Source organism: Platalea leucorodia, assembly GCF_965183815.1.
Source record: "Platalea leucorodia genome assembly, chromosome: 2".
Lineage (NCBI taxonomy): Eukaryota > Metazoa > Chordata > Aves > Pelecaniformes > Threskiornithidae > Platalea > Platalea leucorodia.
The window spans coordinates 67000171-67021867 of record NC_138824.1 but is presented as its reverse complement, the minus strand read 5'-3'; the positions used below and the strand labels follow the sequence as shown (position 1 = coordinate 67021867).

Below are 21697 nucleotides of genomic sequence, written 5' to 3'. Positions count from 1 at the left end.
CTGTGCCATTTTTGGGTGTGATACTGGTGTTATTTTAATCTGATAAAAGCAAGGGCTGCTGCCAAAGGCATTGTCCTGCTTTTGCCTTGTCTGTGACAACACTTTCCTTCTGCCTTCCTTGTTCCAGGACTACCAGACATGTGGCTGCATGCTGAGATGGATCAGGGAACTCACCCTGTTGAAAGCTACTCATTTAAGTTGTCCTTGCTTTTTTGCTTTCCAGTCATATCTGTTCCATCATCCCATTTACTGCATAGCCACGTGAACACCTGTGCTGATACAGGGCAGAAAGTGGGAAGATGGGAAAGGAGGGCATGTGGCATCTCACACTCACTGCAGGAAAACATGACTAGGGCAGCAACCCTCTCCCACAGATACTCTGCAGGCGATGCTGCCATTGAACTGCGCTCTAAGCCATCACGTCAAAATGGTGAGGTGAGGAACATGGGACTCTGTGCAAGCAATCTCCTCTACCTCTTGGTTGTCCCTCAATTTATCTAATTATTTTATTAAGCTATAATTTTATGACAAAGCAGCACTAGGTACTCCATAGACGAGGTTAATAATATTAGCCTTGGTTTAAGTAAAGCTGGAGGTTATGTCCTGCTCTAAATCTGACTTTGAAGTCTTCCGATCTGTTTAGACACAATTGAATCAAATTGACAGGAAATTTCATGAGAGAGGTTTCCATAATAGAATTTTTCCATAACAGAGTTTTTCTGGAAACCTTGGGAGAAAGCAGGAGAGGCGCCAGAGCATTCAGGCGGCGGTGGATTCACGGTGGAGATATTCTCCTCTTGCCTTGTGGTTAGGGGGAGTGCACTGAGGGAAGAGGTAGCTCTGCCTTGTGTTACTGTTTCTTAAGAAGAAAGCAACCTTACAGAAGAAGGGAGAGCACTCCTGGTTCAAGCCCTGTCCACCTTGCTGTTCGTGGGGAAAGTAAAGCTCAGTGTCACATTTCTTGATGGTCATCTCCTTGATCCCTTTTCTCTGATCTGCTTCTATGTCAGCAGCAGAGTAAGGAATTTACAAGCATGTTTTCCTCTTGTGTCCTTTTTCTTTTCTTTTCCTAGCCCAGGAGGAAGGACTGCGTGTCTTCCCTTTGAGGGCAGAAATAATGGCCTTAACATCTTCTGTGCTTGCTCCAGTCTAGTACTTAGAGAGATATGCTCATTTCCAGCCAAAGCCTTTTCCTTCCATAGATGCATTGCTCAGGAGAGAGAAGCGTGGTTGTATTGATTTGGTGGCCTGTTTTTCCTCTTACTCAATATATGAATTATTGGAGTGGAAAGACAGCTATAGAGATACACCACCTAGAGGTGGTACAACCTAGGTTTTGTTGTATGGAGGTCCTGATGGCACAAGAGCACTCCTGAGGGCTGAGTTTAAGGTCATAGCAAAGACAGCTCCACACCACTCCATCTGTCTGCTTTTGCATAGAGCAACTTTCAGTCAACACACACCTGAGGTTTTGGAGCAGTACACGGGCAAAGTTTTGTGTGTTACTGTTCCCATTTGGTCACTGGCTAAAGAGGGATCAATGTGCATTCATGGCAAGTAATAAAGACATGGGAATCACATCCTGGCTCCATTCATCCATGTGGCTGTCAGTCCTACCCAGTCTTTGGCCAACCTGATTGCTGAGCATTCACAAAGATCAAACTGTCATCATCTTGTATCCTGATTATGGCTACATCCTTTTTGCATCCTTAACAAATGCAGACCTGCCTCATTCATGACCATCCAGATTGCTCATCGGCTGCCACTTTCTTTCTCTCTGAAGCCCTTTTCTATCCTGTAGAGCACATACAACTTGCCCTTACTTGCAAACCTGTGATTATTCGATTCTCTCTCTACTGATCATCTTTTATTTACTACTGAAAGATCAATCTTTGTCTTTGATCCGCCAGCGATGCCAATCACTTTGTCAGTTTTTTCAAATTCTCATTTTCTTCCATAGTGCTCTGTTCCTCACTATTGTGACTAATGCTTCAAAAACATCTGGACAACTGCATCAGCATCGCTCCTCCAGACTCCTCTCTAAAATTGTTCTTGGCTGTGATGCATACAGAAGATTTATGGTGTGCAAAATCCTCTGTCCATCTTGCTGATAAGACTGTCTCGTATATTTTGTCTATATCTATATATTGCCTCTTGTCCTCATCTTAAATTGTACTTTCTTTGGGCCAAGAGCTGTCTTCTTGCACTATGTTTACGTAGCACTTACTTCTCACAATGGAGTTCTGAGCCATGGTGGGAGTCCTTCAGCATTTAATGGCAAAAATAATAAAAGTATTATTAACAAATGTCTCTGTGTGACTGCAGACTGTTGCATGGTGTGACGACAGTTTGCAAAAATTCAGCTTCCTCCGGACAACTTTTCTCTCTGCCTACAGAATTTAGGTGCAACCTAAGGCAGTCCATTTTCAGAAAGGAATGCGTTAGGAAAATATTTGAGCTTGAGTAATTCCACAAACAGGAAAAAAAAACCAGTGTTCTGCACTTTCAAAAAGATTTCCTACTGTGCAGATTTTTTGCTAGCCCATTAATTTTGCCATCTCAGAACTCAAACAGGATGGCCTAGAGCAGTGGTTTTCCAAATTCCTTCCAGTTGTAGCATACTAACATAAACAAGATTTGCATATGGATGTCATAAAAGTGACTAATGCCGGCAGTCATCATACTTTATTGCACTAATGTGACACATGTGCCTGAGCATCCTAAGAGATCTGCTCAGAGCTCATTGGTGCTGAAGAAATGGCCCACCTCTTATCTAGCAGTGACACCCACAGCAGAGCAGGCTTTGACAGAAGCCAGAGCATGAATCCAGCTTTAGATGAGCGTACGAGAGGGAAGGGTACTAGCTGCTTCACTGCATGACTCAACATTGCCGGGTACGTGTCCTTTACCCTAAACCAGAAATCAAACTCAGGAAGTTGAACAAACAGCATTTTCTAGTTTGATAGCCAGAAAGTTCAATGAACTCCTTGACTGCAGCTGTTGGCAAGTCAGTGGAGAGACATCTGACTCTGGCCTCGGCCTTGTACCCAATCATATTTAAACATCTCAGATCTCCGAAGAAGGCTGCAAATCGTTCCTCTGGGCGAGGGGCAGTCAGTCATGCCGTGAGTGTGAGGCTGAATGCTGCCATTTTCAGTGAAGAATTTGCAGGGTCAAGGGAATTCGTCACAGTTCAGCCTTGTCAGATTTTTCTTCCACAAGATGAGGGGGGAGGGTTGTGAACCCAATTACATCATCATATAGCACAGAAAACACATTTTCATGTCTTACAGACTGGCTTTCAGAGCCTTCAGTTACTGGTCAGGCTTCCTACGCTACTGAGATGTGCATGATTATGCCATGTGCAACAGCCACTGCTTCCTAATGCCATCCCAATCTGTTGTCCACCTTTTAACAAATATGGCAGACGTATAAAGGTCTCCAAGGTAAGACAGCCTCCTGTAAAAATTGTTTAAAAGTAACTGGTCACTGCACAGAGTGAAGAAGGATGCAAAGTAGTGCTGTCACTGAGGGAAAGGAGATCTGTGCTGTTGTACTAGGCATCAGCACATCTGTGCGGGCAGGAGGCACTTCAAATGCAGAGGTAATTTCAAGCAGAGTGTACACCGTAATAGCCACAGGATAGGGTAACTACAAGACACAAACTCAGGCTGGCAAGTTATGTGTCTCTCAGAACAATTCCTTTTCTTTTGTCCATGTGCATAGGTAAGAAGGCCTGTCTCCTTGTCATGCAAAGGATCCATGTATCCTGGTGTGCTGCTGCCCATCCCAAACATGGGTAGTTCATCTCTCATTTCAGAGAAACATCTCAGAACTGTCCCTCTAAGGAGTCATCAGGTGCTGGGGTGAAACAGCAGCACATCATGTCCTCACCCATATCTTCACCCTGACTGGCAAATAATGAACCCAAAGCCTGAACGCAGCTCTCCAACGATGCAGCGGCTTTCGTGACTGGTGGCTGACATCCTTTGATGTTGGCTGCTCCCAGTGCAACACGCAGCGTGACCCCAGAGCTGGTGCTGCAACTCTCCCCCACAGCCAGCAACCTTGCTTTGTGGCCAGTTGTAGAAGGAGCTCCACGCACACAGTATCTAACTAACTATGGAGCCCCATGAGACGTTATTCTTTTGCAAATACCCTGTACCACAGCCAGCAATGCTTTTCTGTCTTGTATCTGGGAAGCAAGATCCAGAAGAGTTTGTAGTCAAAAATGTCTCTTTCCTATATATAGTACACACAGGGCAAAGGCTGTTTATCACAACCCTTTAGTGCTAATGACTGCTTGAATTGTGTATACCTTGGTTCCTTTTACAAGCAATTGAACCAAAACATTTTCTTGGCATTTGCTTTCATTCTTCATTTCACTGCTTTATCAGAGATAGAGACAGCAGTACATTTATTTGTGTGCGATTCCCCACAGGTAATCTTCAGTTGCAGCACATAAAACTTAATTTTCCCCAATTGCATGAGATTTCTTATTCTACACGAAGTTGTAAATCACCGCAACAAAGACTCCTTGCTTGCTCAGTGTAGGCAAAGCCTTGCAGTACTTGAAAAATTACTTTGGCTTTCCCATGTGCTTCTTGTGCTGATTCCAAGAGCTTCCAACAGCTTCACAGATTTATCCAACTTCATGCTTTCTGCAGATAACATTGATGATGTGAGGGGCACGTAGGCCTCGTTCTCATTGTCCACCAGAACACTTTTTTTATCAAATTCAGAAAGGACTTCAGCAAATATATATATTATGTTTCTTTCATCCCTATCCTTTATCACATTAAGTTGGAAGCAAGTGTTTTCCTTAAAAAAAGACATGGTATTGTTGCTTCCTTCATACAACCCTGAACATTACAAAACCAGTATTTTCAAGAACAGTATTTCCAGGAGCAAATCTCAGAGAATGAGCAAAAGGGCATGATGTCGTGTCCAGTAGCATGTGTGCACAGTGCAGCTATCAAGAAGGCAAAGGTCTGCGCAACAACAGGAGCATGGTATTACCTGGTTCACAATCTCATTTATAATTACTTGGGGTCACACACCATAGTTTGGAAGCCATTTGCTCTGAGACTCCCAGGTTTGATGTGTGCATTGACTCTGAAGAGACCCTCTGCCTTAGTTGGTGGTATTTGATTTGTCAGTTTTCAGTTAATTCAAAATTTTATGGGTATTGTTGATCACCCAAGTAAACAGTAGCACCAGGAGCCTTGTGGAACATTAAGGAAGGAGGTAGAAAGTTGCCAGAAAACTCTGAAAACATGAAACTTGGCTCTTTTTAAGGCATACAGGCTCTGCAGGTATTGCTTAGAGATCACTTGTGATCCACACAGCTCTGCTCCAGGAACTGCAGTGTCTTTCGTAGCCCATGGTGAAGTTTTGAGGTAAAGCTGGCTAAAAGTGAAAGTTTCTGCAAGTAAAGGGATTTCTAGATTTCAGCACAAATCGACTTCAGAGGGCTTCCCTTCCTGGCAGTAACAGTAAAGGGCTCATACAGCTGCCAGGCATCAGCAAGGCACGAGGACTACATCTGAACAGCTTCTGAAAGCCTCCTGAGTCCGTCTTAGTCTCCTGTCCAGGCTGCTGCCCAGCATAAGGCTGATCACACTTCTCCTGCCAGCACCAGCACCTTCTGTCCTTGTGCAGGTAGGCACCTGGACTCAGAGACAGAGTCACAGAGGTTTTCCTTTTAACAAGAACAAGAGTGAGAGACACTCGGCATAGCTAGAGAGCTGGTGGCTTTCTACTAGGAAAGGGGCAGTGTTGTTCTAGGTCTCCCGTGGCTGTTCCTCAATGCAGGGACTTTGAGCCAGGAGTCCAGCTACCTGGGTGAACTCCCAAACCACTCTAGCCTTGGTCATTTCTGTATCTTCGCTGAGAAACATCACCTGAGAAACGGTTTCCTGATGGACATCTTGTCAAAACCAGCATGGTCGTGGGAAGTACTTCCGTTCCGATGAGTTTCATTTTTTGATGAAAAAAAATAGTTTGTCAGTAAGCTCCTCACAAGCTCCAACAGGGACTCTTCTGGTACTGAAATTGGTGCCAGATGGGCACCAGTCCCTCCACTGTTGAAGGCAGCTGGAGTTTTGCCACTGACTTCAAAAGAATTAGGATCAAGCCCATGAATTCATGACTGCACTTTTTATTTAGCTTTCTGAATAATTTATAAGTGAAAATAGGCTGGATTCTCCCACTCTTTCTGATGTTGAGTAAAGCTGTATTTGGTTACATTTCTTGCTTTCAAAGGAGCTTTGGTGCAGTTATGAGCATCTCATTATGAAAAAGGGTGTCCACAGAGGACAGATAGGAAGAAAAGAGGAGGAAATCCTTAGGCACATTGAAGGCGCACAACAGATCTGAGATTCAGAGATGACAGATCAGAGTAAGATAGTCCCTATACTTGGAGCTGAAGGCTAGATAGCTAGAATTGTTTCAGGGAGTGGAGAGAGATGCAGAAAGCACACTTCTTTTTGGTGAGCTAATCTATTTTTAATGCCTTTGCATTTAGTTTTATTTTCTTTCTTCTCAGCAATTTGGGCATTAGTTTCCATAAGGTTACTCACTGCGCTTTGCTCCTGAGCAGACTTTGTAGCAGACTGCACATTTTTCTGGGATTCACCAAGCCATGTGTTTGTTCTCCATCACTGCGAACCATTTTCCGTCTTAAAACTGTTTGGAAAAAAGGGAAAGAAAAAAAATTCCCAGTTCACCACCCAAGGCTTAGTGTTTACTTCTGCTGCACGCATCATTTATTTTCATTCTGCAAGATCATGATGACACGCTCGTCCAAGCACATGCTGTTCTAATATGCTACATTCCTTCGGCCTCTCAGTGCATTAGAAGTGACATTGCTGCTAAATGAGAAAGATCTTGTAAGACAGGGAAATAGATTGCTAAGTACCGCTGTCTTTCAGGGAACCATGTGGTAGACAAAAATGATTGGCTTGCTTTTTCTAGACTATACATAATTGTGTGCATGTATGACCCTTATTAGGAAGGCTATCTGCTGTATGGTTTTAGGGACTTCCTTCCTTGAGAACATGCTAACATATTTAGCAGCATTTTGGAAAAGAGAATGAGACATATGCCTCAGCCTATGACTGGAGGAACAGGACACTTGAAGTTTGAGATGCGTCCTAGCAAAGTATTTCTGCAGCTATCGCTCCGTGTGAATGAGTTCAAGCAAGCGTGTGTACTGCGCTTCTTGTATTTTCTGGGTGCGTGGAACAACTCTGCTCTCAATCACAGTGTGAGGTTTCAGAAATCTATCTTCCATGATGGATAAACCACTTGCAGAAAATCTGTTCCACATTTGCTTGTCCCTCCCTGGCAATAAATTAGAAAAGGCAATAGTGGATTGTTAGAGATTAACACAAAAACATTAAGTAATGCGTTGTTTTAGCTATATTTTTTCTCTTAAACTGTGCCTTACTAATGATTCTTCAATAGAAGATGGTGCCTAAATGAATAATGGCATAATTGAGATAGCTTCTGTCCAATGAATTTAAACTGTCCATGGAGAACTTGAGAGGCCTTCTCTAAACATTTTTAAATCTAAATTTACCAAACATAAAAAAGATGAAATTATAGATGCATTCAGTATGACTTGGTTGAAGAGCCTTTGGCACAACTTTGTCTGCAAGTATCCCAATAGTAAGCCCTTGGAACTGCTGTGCATCCACTGTACTAACTTATTCAAGGAACATTTAAAGTACTAGGTAAAGTATTATGTACTTTCTCCTAATGCCCCTTTGAGTCAAAAGGTGTTTTTGCTACTTTGCTACAGTAGAAGAAAGGTTGTATCCTGCATTTGCCAGTAGGGATAATAGCAAGGAAAAGCTGCTTTAGCTGCTTTTTGGGGCTGAAAATACTTTCACAGATGCAGCCCTCTCAGGGACCTAGCAGAGACAGGAGACTCTTGTATAGTTATGCTCCTACTTACTTAATAACCTCACTGTGCTTCAGAACATAAATTATAATACCAGCAAAACTAATTTAATGAGGGCATAAGAACTTAATATTTCCTGAAAGTAACTACTCTGAAGTGAAAACGCAGTAATAAATTCAGACTGTTTATTTTAATCACAAAATCAGCTATGGAACTCCAAGTTGCCAAAGTTTCTGGAAGGCATAAAATAGGGATGTGCATGATCTTCTCAATATTTATGAACTGTAAAGTCTAAAAATTATCAGTCCCTAGGTGAAAATATTTTCCGTCTTTCAGGGGGACATCGTGAAGAAGTTTTATTAATAATTTTCATTTTCCTTTCTGCTCTGCTCAGTGGTTCCTTCCCAAAACCTTGAGAATGATATTTTTTCTTACCAATTTTTTCTTTTTCATTAGGTATGCATTGATTTGTGGGGTTTTGTAACTTTTCACTTTTAAAAGGAGCACGAAGTAACATATTTCTGATCTTATACCTGTATTTGAACAGCACCATCCTTTAGCTAACACTTTCCATAAAGAGAGAAAAAAAGCTTATGTAGCAAATGAAGCATTGTTTTCTTGAAAGTCTTAATAAACTGTACTTTCTGGTTCAAAGTGGCTCCAGTTTAACAAAATACTTAAGCATGTGTGTAACACTGAGAATGGAAGCAATCCTTCCTTATTCAGAAAAGAATGGCATTTTAGTCCCATTAGTGACACTTTGATCTGTGCATAGTATCAAGTACACGCTGTAGTACCTTGCTAAACCAGAAACAGAGCAAGGTCCTCTCTTTGGTAGGTCAGATATCAGTCAGAAACGAATCCATTACCCAGACCGAAGTGACTAGAAAGCTAAGAGTATTCAATAGCAGAATAAGACTTACTTACTGTTGTCAGTCTTACAGAAGACAGCACCGTCAGTGAACTGCAACAACCCAGGAGCTGCTGTGGTGACCACTGTGTATCAGGGTGTCCCTTGGAGGTCTAAACTGGGCTAGGACAATTTTGCCACTATCATGGATTAGTAAATGCACTGACATATTTGTCAGGGGAGATGCAGTAAAGGTTAATTATTTAAATCTGACCTAAATTTCCCATGCTTCTATCTTGTTCCATAATAAGAAGTTCCACCGTAATAATTTGTTATTGGAGTAAAACTAGAATTAGTTATGACCCACACTGGACAAGAAGTAGCTTTTTGCTTGCTCTTCATCCCAGCTGGGGTGTGTAAGTAGGTGCATAACACTGCCCATTGAAAATATAGTTCGTTAAATCACGTTGGGATATAAAGGGCATATTTAGTCCCATGTGGGGATAGCCAGTGCAGACGACAGGTTTTCTCCTGTATCCCCTCATCCTTAACAGAGAAATACATTCAAACTTTTTACAGGTAGTCCCTTTTAAACACAGAAGTATCAGGAACTCAGGTGAACTGGAGTGTGCGTATGTGTGTGTGTATGTGCAAGCACATGCAACACAAAGAGAGAGAGAGAAAGTCACCAAAATGCATTCTGCAGAAAAAAAATGAGGTTTATCTAGAGACTAATAAAATAATAATTTTGGCAGTGGAGAAGTCCTGAGTGAGGTAGCTTAATGTTTGTACCTTTGTCACCCATATGGTAAAGTCTTGAATAGAATATCTAAAATAGTCATAGCTAAAAGCCAGAAGAAGAAAAAAACCCTCTCCCTTAGTTCATACTGCATGGGCTGTCTGGCTGGAGGCCAAAGTCATGACAGCTTGCATTGTGGCAGGGAAAGCAGTGTGGGTCCCTGATCAAGGTCAGCAAATTTTTAATGAACAGAGCTTGATTACTGCCCCCTTTGTGGGAAAAGGTTGTTTGGAGGTGAACAAGGCTCTGTGCACAGAGGTATTCCACACGTGCCCTCCTTCGCTCTCAAAACCAGACAAGCTGGAGCTGTCTCCAGTACGGTTCCTTGCTGCTGGGGAATGCCTTCCTGAGAAAGAGGCACAGTACCTCTGTGAACTGAGGCTGGTGCATCCTTATCTCAGCACACAGCACCTGCAGTCAATAGTCACTGAGACCCTGTGGACAGTTTTACTGCAGTTTCGTCCCACCTCTTGCATGGTAGCGTCCCTCGGCTATTGTAAGGCTTGCCCTCTCAAGGTTTTGCATTCCCAGACCCAGCATTGCAGGGCTGCTGGGAATGTTTGACTGGTTTGGCATTCAAATCCAAGCCTTACCCCTCTAAATCATATATCAAGTTTTCTAGGACATCCCATTGTTACAGAATGGATTTGGAGTAAAATCAATCCTGCTGCAATCTCAAGGGCATTTTACAATTTGGGATGGGCAGGACCAGAATTTCAAACATAGGTTCTTTCTAGAGAAGGGTTCGAAAATGAGCAAGAAAGCTGAGTTCTGGTTTAAGGGGTTGTCGTAAGAGCTACAGCCTTCCAGAAATGTCAAATTCCTGAGACTGACTGTGGGTCAGAACTTTCCATTAAGCTTCTCCTCTGGAAGCAGATCTGCCTGAAGATCAGATGACAGACACCAGAAAGCAATGCTTGTTTACATACTCAGAGTTTAAAATAAGAAATTTGCCAACATGTTTCTGTTTTAAAAAGGCTTTCTAAAAGTTCTTTGTGAAGAGGCAGCACTGTTTACTTTTACAATGTAGTAAGCAGAACCTTTTCTTTGGTGTTTGTAGCCTATTTGGGAAGTACTTTCCAGCATCCATGGGCAAAGCTGCTTAAAAACAGTTGTCTACAAAAATAAAGTGGTAAAGCTATAAGGCATTTTTTTATCTTGGTAGACCAAAATAATTTTTTCCCCAGTATTTCAGGAAGAATCTGACATTCCCAAAAGTTCATTAGCTTGACTCTTTTGGGAGTGGTTTTCTTTTTGCCTTCAATCTTCTACTGATACCGAGAATGACTTTGTTTGTATTAATACAGGGCTATTTTTTATCACTCCATGTTTAGACGCTAGCTCTCTTATTGACCATTTTAACTACCTTTTGCTTTGAAAAAAAATACTGAATCTTGTTGTTTTAAAAAGAACAGCTTCGGTGTGATCCCAGCCAGTGGGATTTATAATATAATTCTTACAAGAGGAATCAGAGTTTTGATATTAAGAGCTGGAGCACTTCATTGTCCATAGGGAGCATTGTTGTAAAATCAGGAAGCTCTAAATTCTTTTTTTTTAACTCTATATTTTCTTATGTCAAAGAGTTAAAATATATTCTTTTCCTGCTTGCTGTTGACTAGCAAAGTATTTCCTCACCCTCTGCTGTAGAAAAGAATCATGCATATTTGACATCTTCCTCCTTTTCTCCTTAATATTTCAAATAATTCAGCTAGACTATCTCCATCAATTGGGTAAGCGGAGCTGTAACACCTACTTAAGGGAGGGGAACCATCTGGTTTCCTTGCAACTTGGAGCCTGCTGGCAAATATTAGGTTGTACCAATTTAGAGCATGATGAAGTGGGAAATAATGGACATTCTTGAAGAATCTGAAATGGGATCAGCTGTTATTGGCAAAAATTGGCAGGTGCAGTGCACTATGCTGGCTGTAAGAATGGTCTCGGGTTGGAGAGTGCAGCTGGGAAAATGGCCTGCTAATTGAATGGTTGCAGGACTCCCAGCAGCTCTGACAGTGGTGGAGCATCATTAATTGGAGGCTCTTGGTTGACTTAGTGGAAGCTGTCACAGAATGAAGGATCCTGCAAGTTGATGTTTACTTTCTAGGTGTTAGTGGGTTTATTGCCAGTTACTCAGAATGAGTCCTTGTGGAAGTGCTCAGAAGTGCTTTCAAACTTAGGAGGACTGTCATAAGGCTGGCAGTAACTATTTCTTATTTATATTTACAGCATGGTGACAGTGGTTGGGAGTCATAAAAGCTATTCAATTACACATTTGTTTAACTGCACGCTTCTATTGTTATCTTTCCCATCCCTCTCTTTTTCCCTTTTATGTTCATTTGTATTAGGTTTCTAAATTGGCTTCGCTTGGAGCAGCAACTATTCTGTTTTTTTTATTTAGAGCCTGAGAAGACCTTGTCCTCAACTGAGTTTCTTGGATGCTGCTGTAATTCATACGGTGGCTATAGAAATAAAAATAGCCTGGTTTTGGTCCAGAACAGTATTACATGCACCTCTGGTTTATGTGGGTCTCAGAATAGCACTGTATGCAAAAGCACGAATGCGTTAGCCATGGCTCCCTTTTTCATATGTTGTTTTTATTCATTAAATGCAAACATATTGCAGTGCATCCTAGTTTAATATAAAGGTCTGTTGGCAAAATGTGGCATTTTCCTTCAGCTGTTAGCACCCCTCGAGGGAAGATCTATTGGCAGTGAGTGCTGTGCAGAAAGCGCTGCTGACTTCAGAGTGCACTTCATGTATCATCAGTGACTATAGCACCCTATGCACCTAAAACCTCTCCAGCTATGTAAGGCGTAGCTTTCCTGTATGAATTATGGTGGCTAGGAGGTAAGAGGTCTCAGCAACAGGGTTATCCCACCCCGCATGCCTTTGGCACTTATAGGCATGAGGTTATCTGTGAGTTTGGATTGAATGAGGAACAGCGAGCTGAAAGCTGGCCTGAACGTCCTGGTGCTCTGCTGTCTTCATGGGCTGTAGGCCAAGTTTTAAACCCTCTGGGAGGACTGATGAGACCAAGTTTTCAAGTTGGACCCTGAGCAAGTCTTCCAGTGGCCGTCATGCTCTTCCCCAGTTGAGGTGATACAGCTGGAAAAAATGCCTTCAGTTTGCATCTGCATTTGGATAACCTGTGTCAGGTGGGAGGCAGGGAAATGAAATGGGAAGGATTTGGAAGCTGTACCCCTGGAACAAAACCCTGTGTGGCAAACGTCAAGCACAGGCCTATGATGAACCTGGGAATAGTGAGGCATTGATGGAGAGGCTCCTGCCTCCTTCCCCCGGCTCTGCCTCTGCAGCCTGGGACAAGCTATTTTGGGGACTGCCGTTTTTTTAAATGTCGTAGCTTGATGTGCACGAGTTCACAGTGCCTGGTTCTAGCCTAACTCTCGTCAATGCTTATTCTGCCCCTGTTTTGATTTTCCTGGCATTAAGAAGTGGATGGAAATAACTCACCAGCTTCAGAAAATTAAATAAATTGGGCATCGCCCTGGAGCTGGACAGTAACACTTGGCTTGGGGCAGGTTTTGGGAAACCAAATGTGCTAGCATGCCTCCCAGGGACCTGCCTGGCCGACTGAGAGATGGCGGACAGATGATGAAACCAGGCTGGTTTTGGGACCTGTCCTGAGCACCCCCTTTGCCAGGGCTGATCGTCCCTGCAGCCAGCCCTGCAGGCATGCACAGCACCCCAGACCCTGTTCCGCCCCAGGGGGCAGCTGCCACATTTTGGTGCCCCGCGGGATCCCCTTGCTGGGGATGCGGCTGGGGCTGGGATAGGAAAGGATCATGGTGCTTCAGGGAAGAAGGTCCAGGCAGGTCCAGCAGGTGCCATCAGCAGGCTGTGATGGGGATTCTTTTCTTTTTTTAATCTTTTTTTATCTTTCCCTTTTCCTCCGCACACAGCTGAATGAATCTGCCAAGCAGCTCATCGAGATGGACAAGACATGCTCAGCTGCCGCCTCTGGCTGCGATGTGCCACTGCCAACGGAGACGGCGGCAGTGGCAGCGGCAGCAGCAGCGGGTCTGGCACCATGCTCCACGCTGGCCGGCGCTGGGGCGGCCGGGGCGGCCCAGCGGCAGGCGGAGGGCAAGAAGAACGCCAAGAAGCGCCACTCCTTCACTGCCCTCAGCATGACGCACAAGTCCTCCCAGGCCGCCAGCAACCGGCACTCCATGGAGATCAGCGCCCCCGTCCTCATCAGCTCCAGCGACCCGCGGGCGGCCGCTAGGATCGGGGACCTGACCCACCTCTCCTCCAGCGCCCCGGCCCAGGTAAGGGGGAGCGGAGGTGGGTTTTGGGCACCCTTGGTGGACAGCACGCCACTGCCTCGCCTCTTTCAAAATGGCTGACCCTCGCACAAAGCAGTTGCACGGTGCTGTTGTCCCGATGTGACGGTACTTGGCTTCTGTCGTTCCCATCCTTGTGTTGATCAGTGCGCAGCCATAGGATAAAGCCAAATTTGATCCACAATAACGCAACACATTTAAAGAAAAAAGTAACCTTACAATTTGTTTGAGGTAATGCAGCTTATGTTGCATCACTTTCTGTTGTAGAAAGGAATAATTTTGAGTGTTCCTGTTACCCTGAATGTATCTGTTACCCTGCAGGGTAGCAATGTCAGTATGAAATTCACACATTGGGGATAAAAAAGATTTTTGGAGTAATTGTTTCCCTACAGATCACTGGAGGATGAGCAAATGTGCCGTACTTTGACAAGTGTTGTACCCAGCGAGTAGCTGCTGTTCAGAAACACCCAAGGAGGTTTTAAACCATCAGACCTGCTGAGGGTGCAGCCCCTGGTCCTTTCCCCTCTCGAAGGTGTGGGCAGAGGAGCAGCCCCCTGGACATCCCCACAGGGTCCCAAAAGGAGCTTCTGAGCAGCTGCTTCTGGGGGTCTGGCAGAAACAGGAGCCAAACTCACCAGGGACGCACTGAAACCCCTTGCAAATGCCCACTGTTTCTGTGGATAAGGGAATCCAAGTGGTGATTTTCAGGTTGAAGGCATAGAACAGAATGGAGAATAATAACAGTCCCAAACTACTTCTGCTTCGGCCTTCCTGCTCAGTCATCTACACACTTGGTGTGCAGATTAGCAGCCACGGGTTCCCAATACAGACCAGGTCCTCGTGGTCTGCACTGCTTGCTAGTACTGAGATAACCTAAGCGGGGCAGGGTCTTCCCACCCATCATTTCTCTGCTGAAAAAAGCTGTCCTTGCCCTTTTCCTCTCCCTGGCCATGCCTTCCTGCCCCTTGCACCCATGTCCTCATACAGGGACAAACATGGATCACTTCCCACTCCTGTGGTGGCCCAGAGCGGGAAGCGAGCCATGTTACGGCCACTGCCCGCGCTGGTGTGCATGTAGATGGCTGGGAGAGGGCAACGTGGGAAGGGGGACAAGCAGCAAACTGGAGGGACTGCCTTGGGCAGGAATGCCTGTTTATGTCCATTTGCAGCGGTGGTGGGTCTCCCCTGTGGGGCCAGTGTGGTACCTGAGACCACGGAGTCGCTCTCGATGGCTGTGCCGTACTGCCACCCATGACATGAGCCCCCAGGCCCCTGCAGCGCAGGCTTGCAAGGACACCGAGGAAGGCAGGGTGCCTGTGTGCATGCCAATGTGTGCCGCAGGGCTAGCCAAAACAGCGTGCCAAGAGGTTGCTGCCACAGCAGAGCAGCACCCTTTGCTCCTGCCTCAGTTGCTCGCCTCCCTCTGCCACCTATCCACATGTAGGAGTCAGAGAGGCAGCTTGGTCCAACTGTAATTTAGCTCATTTTCTTCCACGTGCCTTTTCCAGGCAGGGTGTCTGTGCCATAAGGTCTGCCCCCTCCTTTCAGCCCTCAGCAGGAGGGAGAAGGTGAGGATATGACCACCGCACAAAGCAGTGCATGTGCCAAGATGTACTGGGACATCTGTGAAGCAGCACAAGCACTAGACATGAGTGAGGGTCCCAAGCTTGTCAAGTAAATGACACCCAGGTTTTTGGCACTCGGAGTGACACATTTGGACTTTGCAGAGATGTGACAGACTGTGGCTTTTCTATTCTTGTACTAGTCAAGGGAAAAACCATGCACATCCTTTGCTACAGTCATGTGAAGACTCATTCTAAGCTAGTAAACCACAAAAATTAGACCATGAAGCAGAAAGTGCCTTGACTATTCTCCCCCATTTTAACAGAACAACTTGTGTGCAAAACCCCACTCATTTTGCAGACCCTTAGGGCATTTGGGCACAAGTGGTAGGGGACAGAAGGGCCCTGTGTTCTCTGTAACAAGTTATGGTTATCGAAATCCAGCCCAAAGGAAGGTTGGTTATGTCCTTTGCAGCAGATGGGAAGACATGTAATTGGTGTCATGGTCAGAAGTACAGCTAGGGCTGGGGTATAATGAAGCCACTCCAGTGTGCCCATGGTGGGAACAGGTTCAGGGAATGGTTCTTCTGCCTGAGGGTTTAGAGAAGGTTTGCAGACAAGGCAGCTGAGCACGTCTCCTTCACTGCTGGCCAAAACTGTCTTGTCCAAAATCCAGGGAGGGGAAAAAGAGTCTTGGTGGTTTGGATCAACCTTAGTGAAAAGAGGTTTCCTTCTGTCAAAAAGCGTTATTGCAGCCCAAGGACCCAGTCACCCCAAGCATGGCATTTGCATGTATGAATACATATCTCTGCTTTTGAGGGCCTTACTATTTGCTTTCTGGTATGAGGGATTTAAACATTTTCCTTTGCAAACTTTGCTAGGAATGTGGATCTGTTGGGAAAAAAAAGTGGAGCTGACATTCTCACTATATTCTCTTCACTGTAGGAGCAGCCTTCAGAAAAATGCCTTGCTGTTGTAAGAGTAGCAATAAAATCACAAGAGCTACCAATATGCATTCACCTGCTTTCAGCCTTCTTAGTTAGGTCTGCAAAGAGGCCAGAATTTGCATCTTACAAAATGTACATTAAAATTGTGCAGCTGTATTTGTATATCTATTAATCCCATAATAATAGGGGTTATATTTTAATTAAAAATGTCAGAAATTCAGTTCCTTTTCTGCCGTCTGCTAAGACCTGACATGGCTCTGAAACAATTAATGATACTGCAGCCTTAGACAGAAAATCAGTTCAGCATATTCCTTTTATTCACGTGGCTGAAAGCCAGCCAAAGTAGCATAGACAAAGGGCCCCTGAGCTCTTACATCAAGGCATTCGGGGTAGTAAGAATCTTGTCTTCGGATCATTTTGTTCTAAAATGTGTTTGCCATTTTTAAGGTAAATGTCCTGTATGTCTTGTTAGGGGTTTGACATCTTGACAACCTGTAAACTGACTGTACTGCTTCTTCGGAAGAGCTCAGAGGCGTTGCTGAGAGCATGGGCAGGTTGGTAGGAAGGCTGTGTGTGTAGCTGCCAAACTTACTGCTGAGCTTTGCTGCAGGAATATGGCTCACCTTTTCTTTCCTTGCTTGAAGAGGAACTTCTCTGCCCTGCAAGTCATCGTTACAGGTTCTTTCTGTAACCATCTCAAGCCCCTGCTAGTTTGCAGCAGCAAAGTCAGCCAAAGCGTATTTCTTATAGGGAAAACAACAAATTTACAGTTTCAGTGCTGGCTGAATTATTAGATAGCAAATTTATGCCTTTCCTTTCACCATTAGAATCCAAATTTGGTTTATTGTGTCTTTATATCATGTCCTTGAAATTTCCAGGCACTTTATCATGGTTTATTTAACAGATCTCCTCATAAAAAGAAATAAAGGAATTTTGTTCAGTTTAGTAGGTATGAGCTTCTCTGGTACATATCAGGATTGGTATTTAGCTTGCAGGGACATTTCTATCTTTTTAGAAAGTTTGACACAGTTTTCCTTTAGCCTGTGCGTTCGACAAGCAGAATTCAATTACAGGCATTCTTGAATGGCATCCAGTCCCCTACCTCAGGCAACCAGCTGGTGCCCAGCGAAACAGTCTTCTTAAAACAAGCATCCATTTTCCTTGTAGATCTGAGGCACCTACATCTGGGGCACCTGCTTTTTCTCGGCTGACGTGAGAGGAAACAGAGACATCGAAGGCTTCTTACTGTAGGAACTTAAAATTTAGGTGCAAATTTTAGATGTTTCAGTAAATGTGGAATATATTCCACCCCTTAGAAGTGATTTCATGTGCAGTACTATATTCCTGTGGCTTTTGTCAATTTTTGTGAATTGAAACCAGACTTCCATGCCGAGCTGACACGTTTTTTGTTTTTATGAGTTGTTAGACTATTATAAGCCTCCTGCTTCTCCAGGAGGGCACAGATTTATGTGTATTGAGCACTGACATGCAGACCAGAGTATGAAATCACATGTTTTGAAAGCACTTCTGCATATCATTAATTTAATAATTGAACGCTATAGGCCTTCCATAACATGTTCGTTGTTCTTTAAGCAGAACCAACTCAGCTGTTTCCCAAAAGCCAAGATGCATTCTGAAGTGAGTGACGGTCTAAAAAGCATCTTCATTGACTGCAAACCTAGGGATGCTCAAAGGCAGAAGAATCAACTTCAAGGCACCTCAGCTGGGTAAAATAGTGACTGGAAGACCATAATAGCCAGGATACAAAGCATTTATTTTCAAAGAGGCAATGCTGGGATCTTCATTTCACTTGCAGCTGAATTTACTTCTTGTATGCTTTTTGTTGCATGCCAAGTATCGCTCATTAAACGTAAGATCTCCATCTAAATGGTAATAGTGTCTGTCCATCATGCAGAATGTCCTATCATGCTGGCAAAATGGATTTTTATTGAAGATGTAAGTAGTGCTGCAGGCCTGTGATGGAGCTGAAGCTGAATTAGGTTACGGGTGCAGAGGAGCAGTTCATAACTGAGACTCCCTGGAGAGCAGGGAAGGTCCCCCTGGACAGTAATCGTGCCTAGGCCTCAGATGGCTTGTCTTGCTTCCATTTTCACCCCTTATGAATTATTCTTCCCTGCTATTTGGAAAGGTCATAGGTCAGTACTGCTCCAAATCCCCTGGTTTTTGACGGAAAATGCACCTTATGAATAATGAAGTGTGGCTTTGTGCACACCAGGATAACAGCTGTGTGAGGAAGAAAGGATCCTTCCTGCAGAAGGAATTTCTGTGTGTGTTTTGAACAACCCATCACCATGCACAAGAAGTCCATTTGTATCTGCAAGTGTTAGTACAGGCTCCTAACCAGAGGCCACATGTTCAGGAAAAGCTGAGAACAATGTCTTGCACGCTCCCAGTCCCAAAGAGTGACAGTATTTGAAATGAAAAATGTTCCTTGAAGTGTCTCACTGTATAAATCATTTGGAAGTGTGACTCCTTATCAGTTATTTAGAAGTGCTGAATTTTAGCTGAGAAAATGTAATAGCAGAACTCTGGTTGGGCCTTGGCTGATAACCTGAATGTGCTGACCATGAGAAGCATACAGATTATACATAAAATCCAGAGACTAAAAATGAACATTGAATTTTCAAGTGCAAAACAGGCTCTGAGAAAAGAAGAGAAATTCAGGTATTTTTCAGCTTTGGCCTGGAGTCCAAATTCTATCCAACCTGCTCTGCTGCTGGCTGTGAATGACAACTGGCTGGACATCCATTAACGAGAGTGAGACAGCTGAAACCAAGGGCAGGTATCTCAGGAGGCTGCATCCGTCAAAATGGCAAAAGAGAAGTAATGTTAGTCCTACCCGTGTTTCTATCATTTAGATCGAAATATGTCATGGAAACAGCATAAGAGATTTTGCTGAAGTCTAACCTAAACTACTCCATGGTCTTTGTACATTCCCAGTTCTACTCTAAATTATTTAGAGCTAGTTCCAAACATTGCCTATTCGTTGCATCTCTATTTTAAATAACTTTCTAAAGAACTCTTGTTGGGGGTTTTGTAGGTGGGAAGGGGTTAAGTTTTTTTTAAGCGGAGAGCTTTGGGCAGGCATGTAAGCTGCATTTTTTTTTTTGCTACCAGTAGGTCTTTGAATATACTCTGAGCATATTGGGATATATTACATTATTTGTCAAAACTGTTGCAAATGAGACACATGAGCTGACTCAATCTATTGACTGATTACATAAGCTACCGAGAATCCAGGTCAAAGCAAAATTGCCTTTCAGAAACTACCAGTTTACAGACAGTGTCTTCTCTTTATGCTATAATTTGCCTCATCACAAATACATTCAGAAAGATTTTTCAAGAACCACAAAACCTAATTTTTTACAGGATCTAGGAAGAGAAGGTTGTGCTTTAGAAGGGTTATTCAACCGTGCATGAAATCCTGTTGCCTGTAAAACAAAACCAAAATATTCTTTTCCAGTTGCTCCTCAGGGTAGTAACCCAAAAACATTTTGCCACTGAAATCATTTTTGCAGAGGGCTAATCCTGAGGCTTTACGCTACCTGCCAGTCAACTACTGATTTGGAAGCCTCAAGAGCAAGCAAGGCACTCTCTTAGTATTTATACTATACCACAAAATCCTGCCCGTCCGGCACACGCTATGTGTACACACATGACATCTTAGCAGAAATGACTACAGTGTGTATTTTCCCTTTTCTGTTTGTTTGAGTTTTTTGGTTATTTGTTTACCACTACTATCTCCCTGGAGGGAGACTTCCTACAGGAGGCATTGCACAGGATCCCAATGAGTTTGTTGTGCAGTTATCAAAAGGATAATTAAGAACATGTTATTAAATTAACATCTTTTAGAGGTCAGGCTTTCACTTTAAGCTTTCCTGTCTCTCTGCATTTGATTTTTCATGTTCTTTGATCCCAGAATTGCAAGAATCTATTTACTATAAAACCATTTAAAATCTCATGGTGGAGAGCTAGACACTGGTGCTCAGTGCTGAAAGGGTTAGTCTTCGAGAGAAACAAGGCTGAATAAAATATAATTCTCATGATGCTCATCCACATGATGCTTAATTAGTCCTCATCAGGGGGAACTGAGAAGCTGCAAACCAGAATAATCAGTGCTTTTATGGATGGTAATGTCAGATGAACATTTGGAAGACAATGACAAAAAATACTTGGGTTTTTTTTTCACCAACTTGCAGCCATCCTTAGATTGCAGGATAGGGGAAATGGAAGCTCAGAAAACACATTTACGTGACTTCTCCAGATCTCTGCGTAGCTCCATGAGCTATTCACAGAAGACATGGTCTAGAGTTTTTGGCCTACTATGAGCCAAAAAACAATCAAGGCCAACGTGGTGCTAGAACAGGCTGGCATAATATTCTGCCTCACCTTCATCCACAGCCGCAGCTACTTACACGTTGTAAGAATGCCTGAGTAAATGCTAAATCATATAAATTTAGCGCCAGTTTTTGCAGGAAGGAACTGGGTATTTATGCAGCTATTTATGCAGCTGCAGCTTTTATCATGCACATTGGCTTGTTTTTTACACACATACTATTATGGAAGAAAAAGTCTTACTCTAGAATTGGTAAGTCCGTTTCAGCTCCCACTTTGGTAATTAGAATTTGATGAGGCTACTTGATCTTGCATGTAACACTTTTCATCAATACTTGGTGGCACTACCATGCATTAAGTGATAATGCATTATTTCCAGGAACATTAAGGCCTGGAGTGATTGCCACAGTCGTTGTTTTATGGAGTCAGTGAATTAGAGAAACGAGTCACAGGAATCTTAAAGACCGTTAGCCTATTTTTTGTGATATTTCCAGAGGACGGTATGTTAACCTATGTGAGTTGAATGTTTGAGTGTTTTTCTCTTATTTTAAAGTAATATTAAAGAGAAATTTAAAGTAAGATGTAAATATGCATTCAAGACATTAAAAGAAATGTTTCTGTGAATTAATGAATGTGATAAGTGCCCTGTGGTGAGACAGTGCTGGATTTGCTTTGAAGTCAAAATAGAGATTTCTGGTTGGTGATTTTCTAGATGATAAGAACATTTGTCTGATAGCAGCAGCAATTATTTTTCTGTGAAGGCTGCTGCAACCTGCAACATTATTGTACTCTGTTGCTAGTTTTATCACTGTCTTCATGACTTCTATTCCCCTCCAAGCACTGAGTCCCGTGCTTTTGCAAGGCACTTCACTAATCCCTGCAGGCACCATGTCTTTTCAAATTAAACCACAAACATGGCCTTAAAAGTACTGGTGAAAATCTAAAGTAAATCTACAAGGGAGAGAAAAAAATAGTT

General features: G+C 43.4%; 1 protein-coding gene across 1 annotated transcript in view; it reads left to right on the top strand.

Annotated features, from left to right (window-relative positions):
- Nucleotides 1-21697, top strand: part of SH3RF3 (SH3 domain containing ring finger 3) — a 248411-nt gene that overhangs the window by 175352 nt on the left and 51362 nt on the right. The window contains exon 4 of the mRNA XM_082337659.1: nt 13473-13841. Within this exon, the coding sequence (XP_082193785.1) occupies nt 13473-13841 (369 nt within the window). The remainder of the gene's footprint in view (nt 1-13472; nt 13842-21697) is intronic.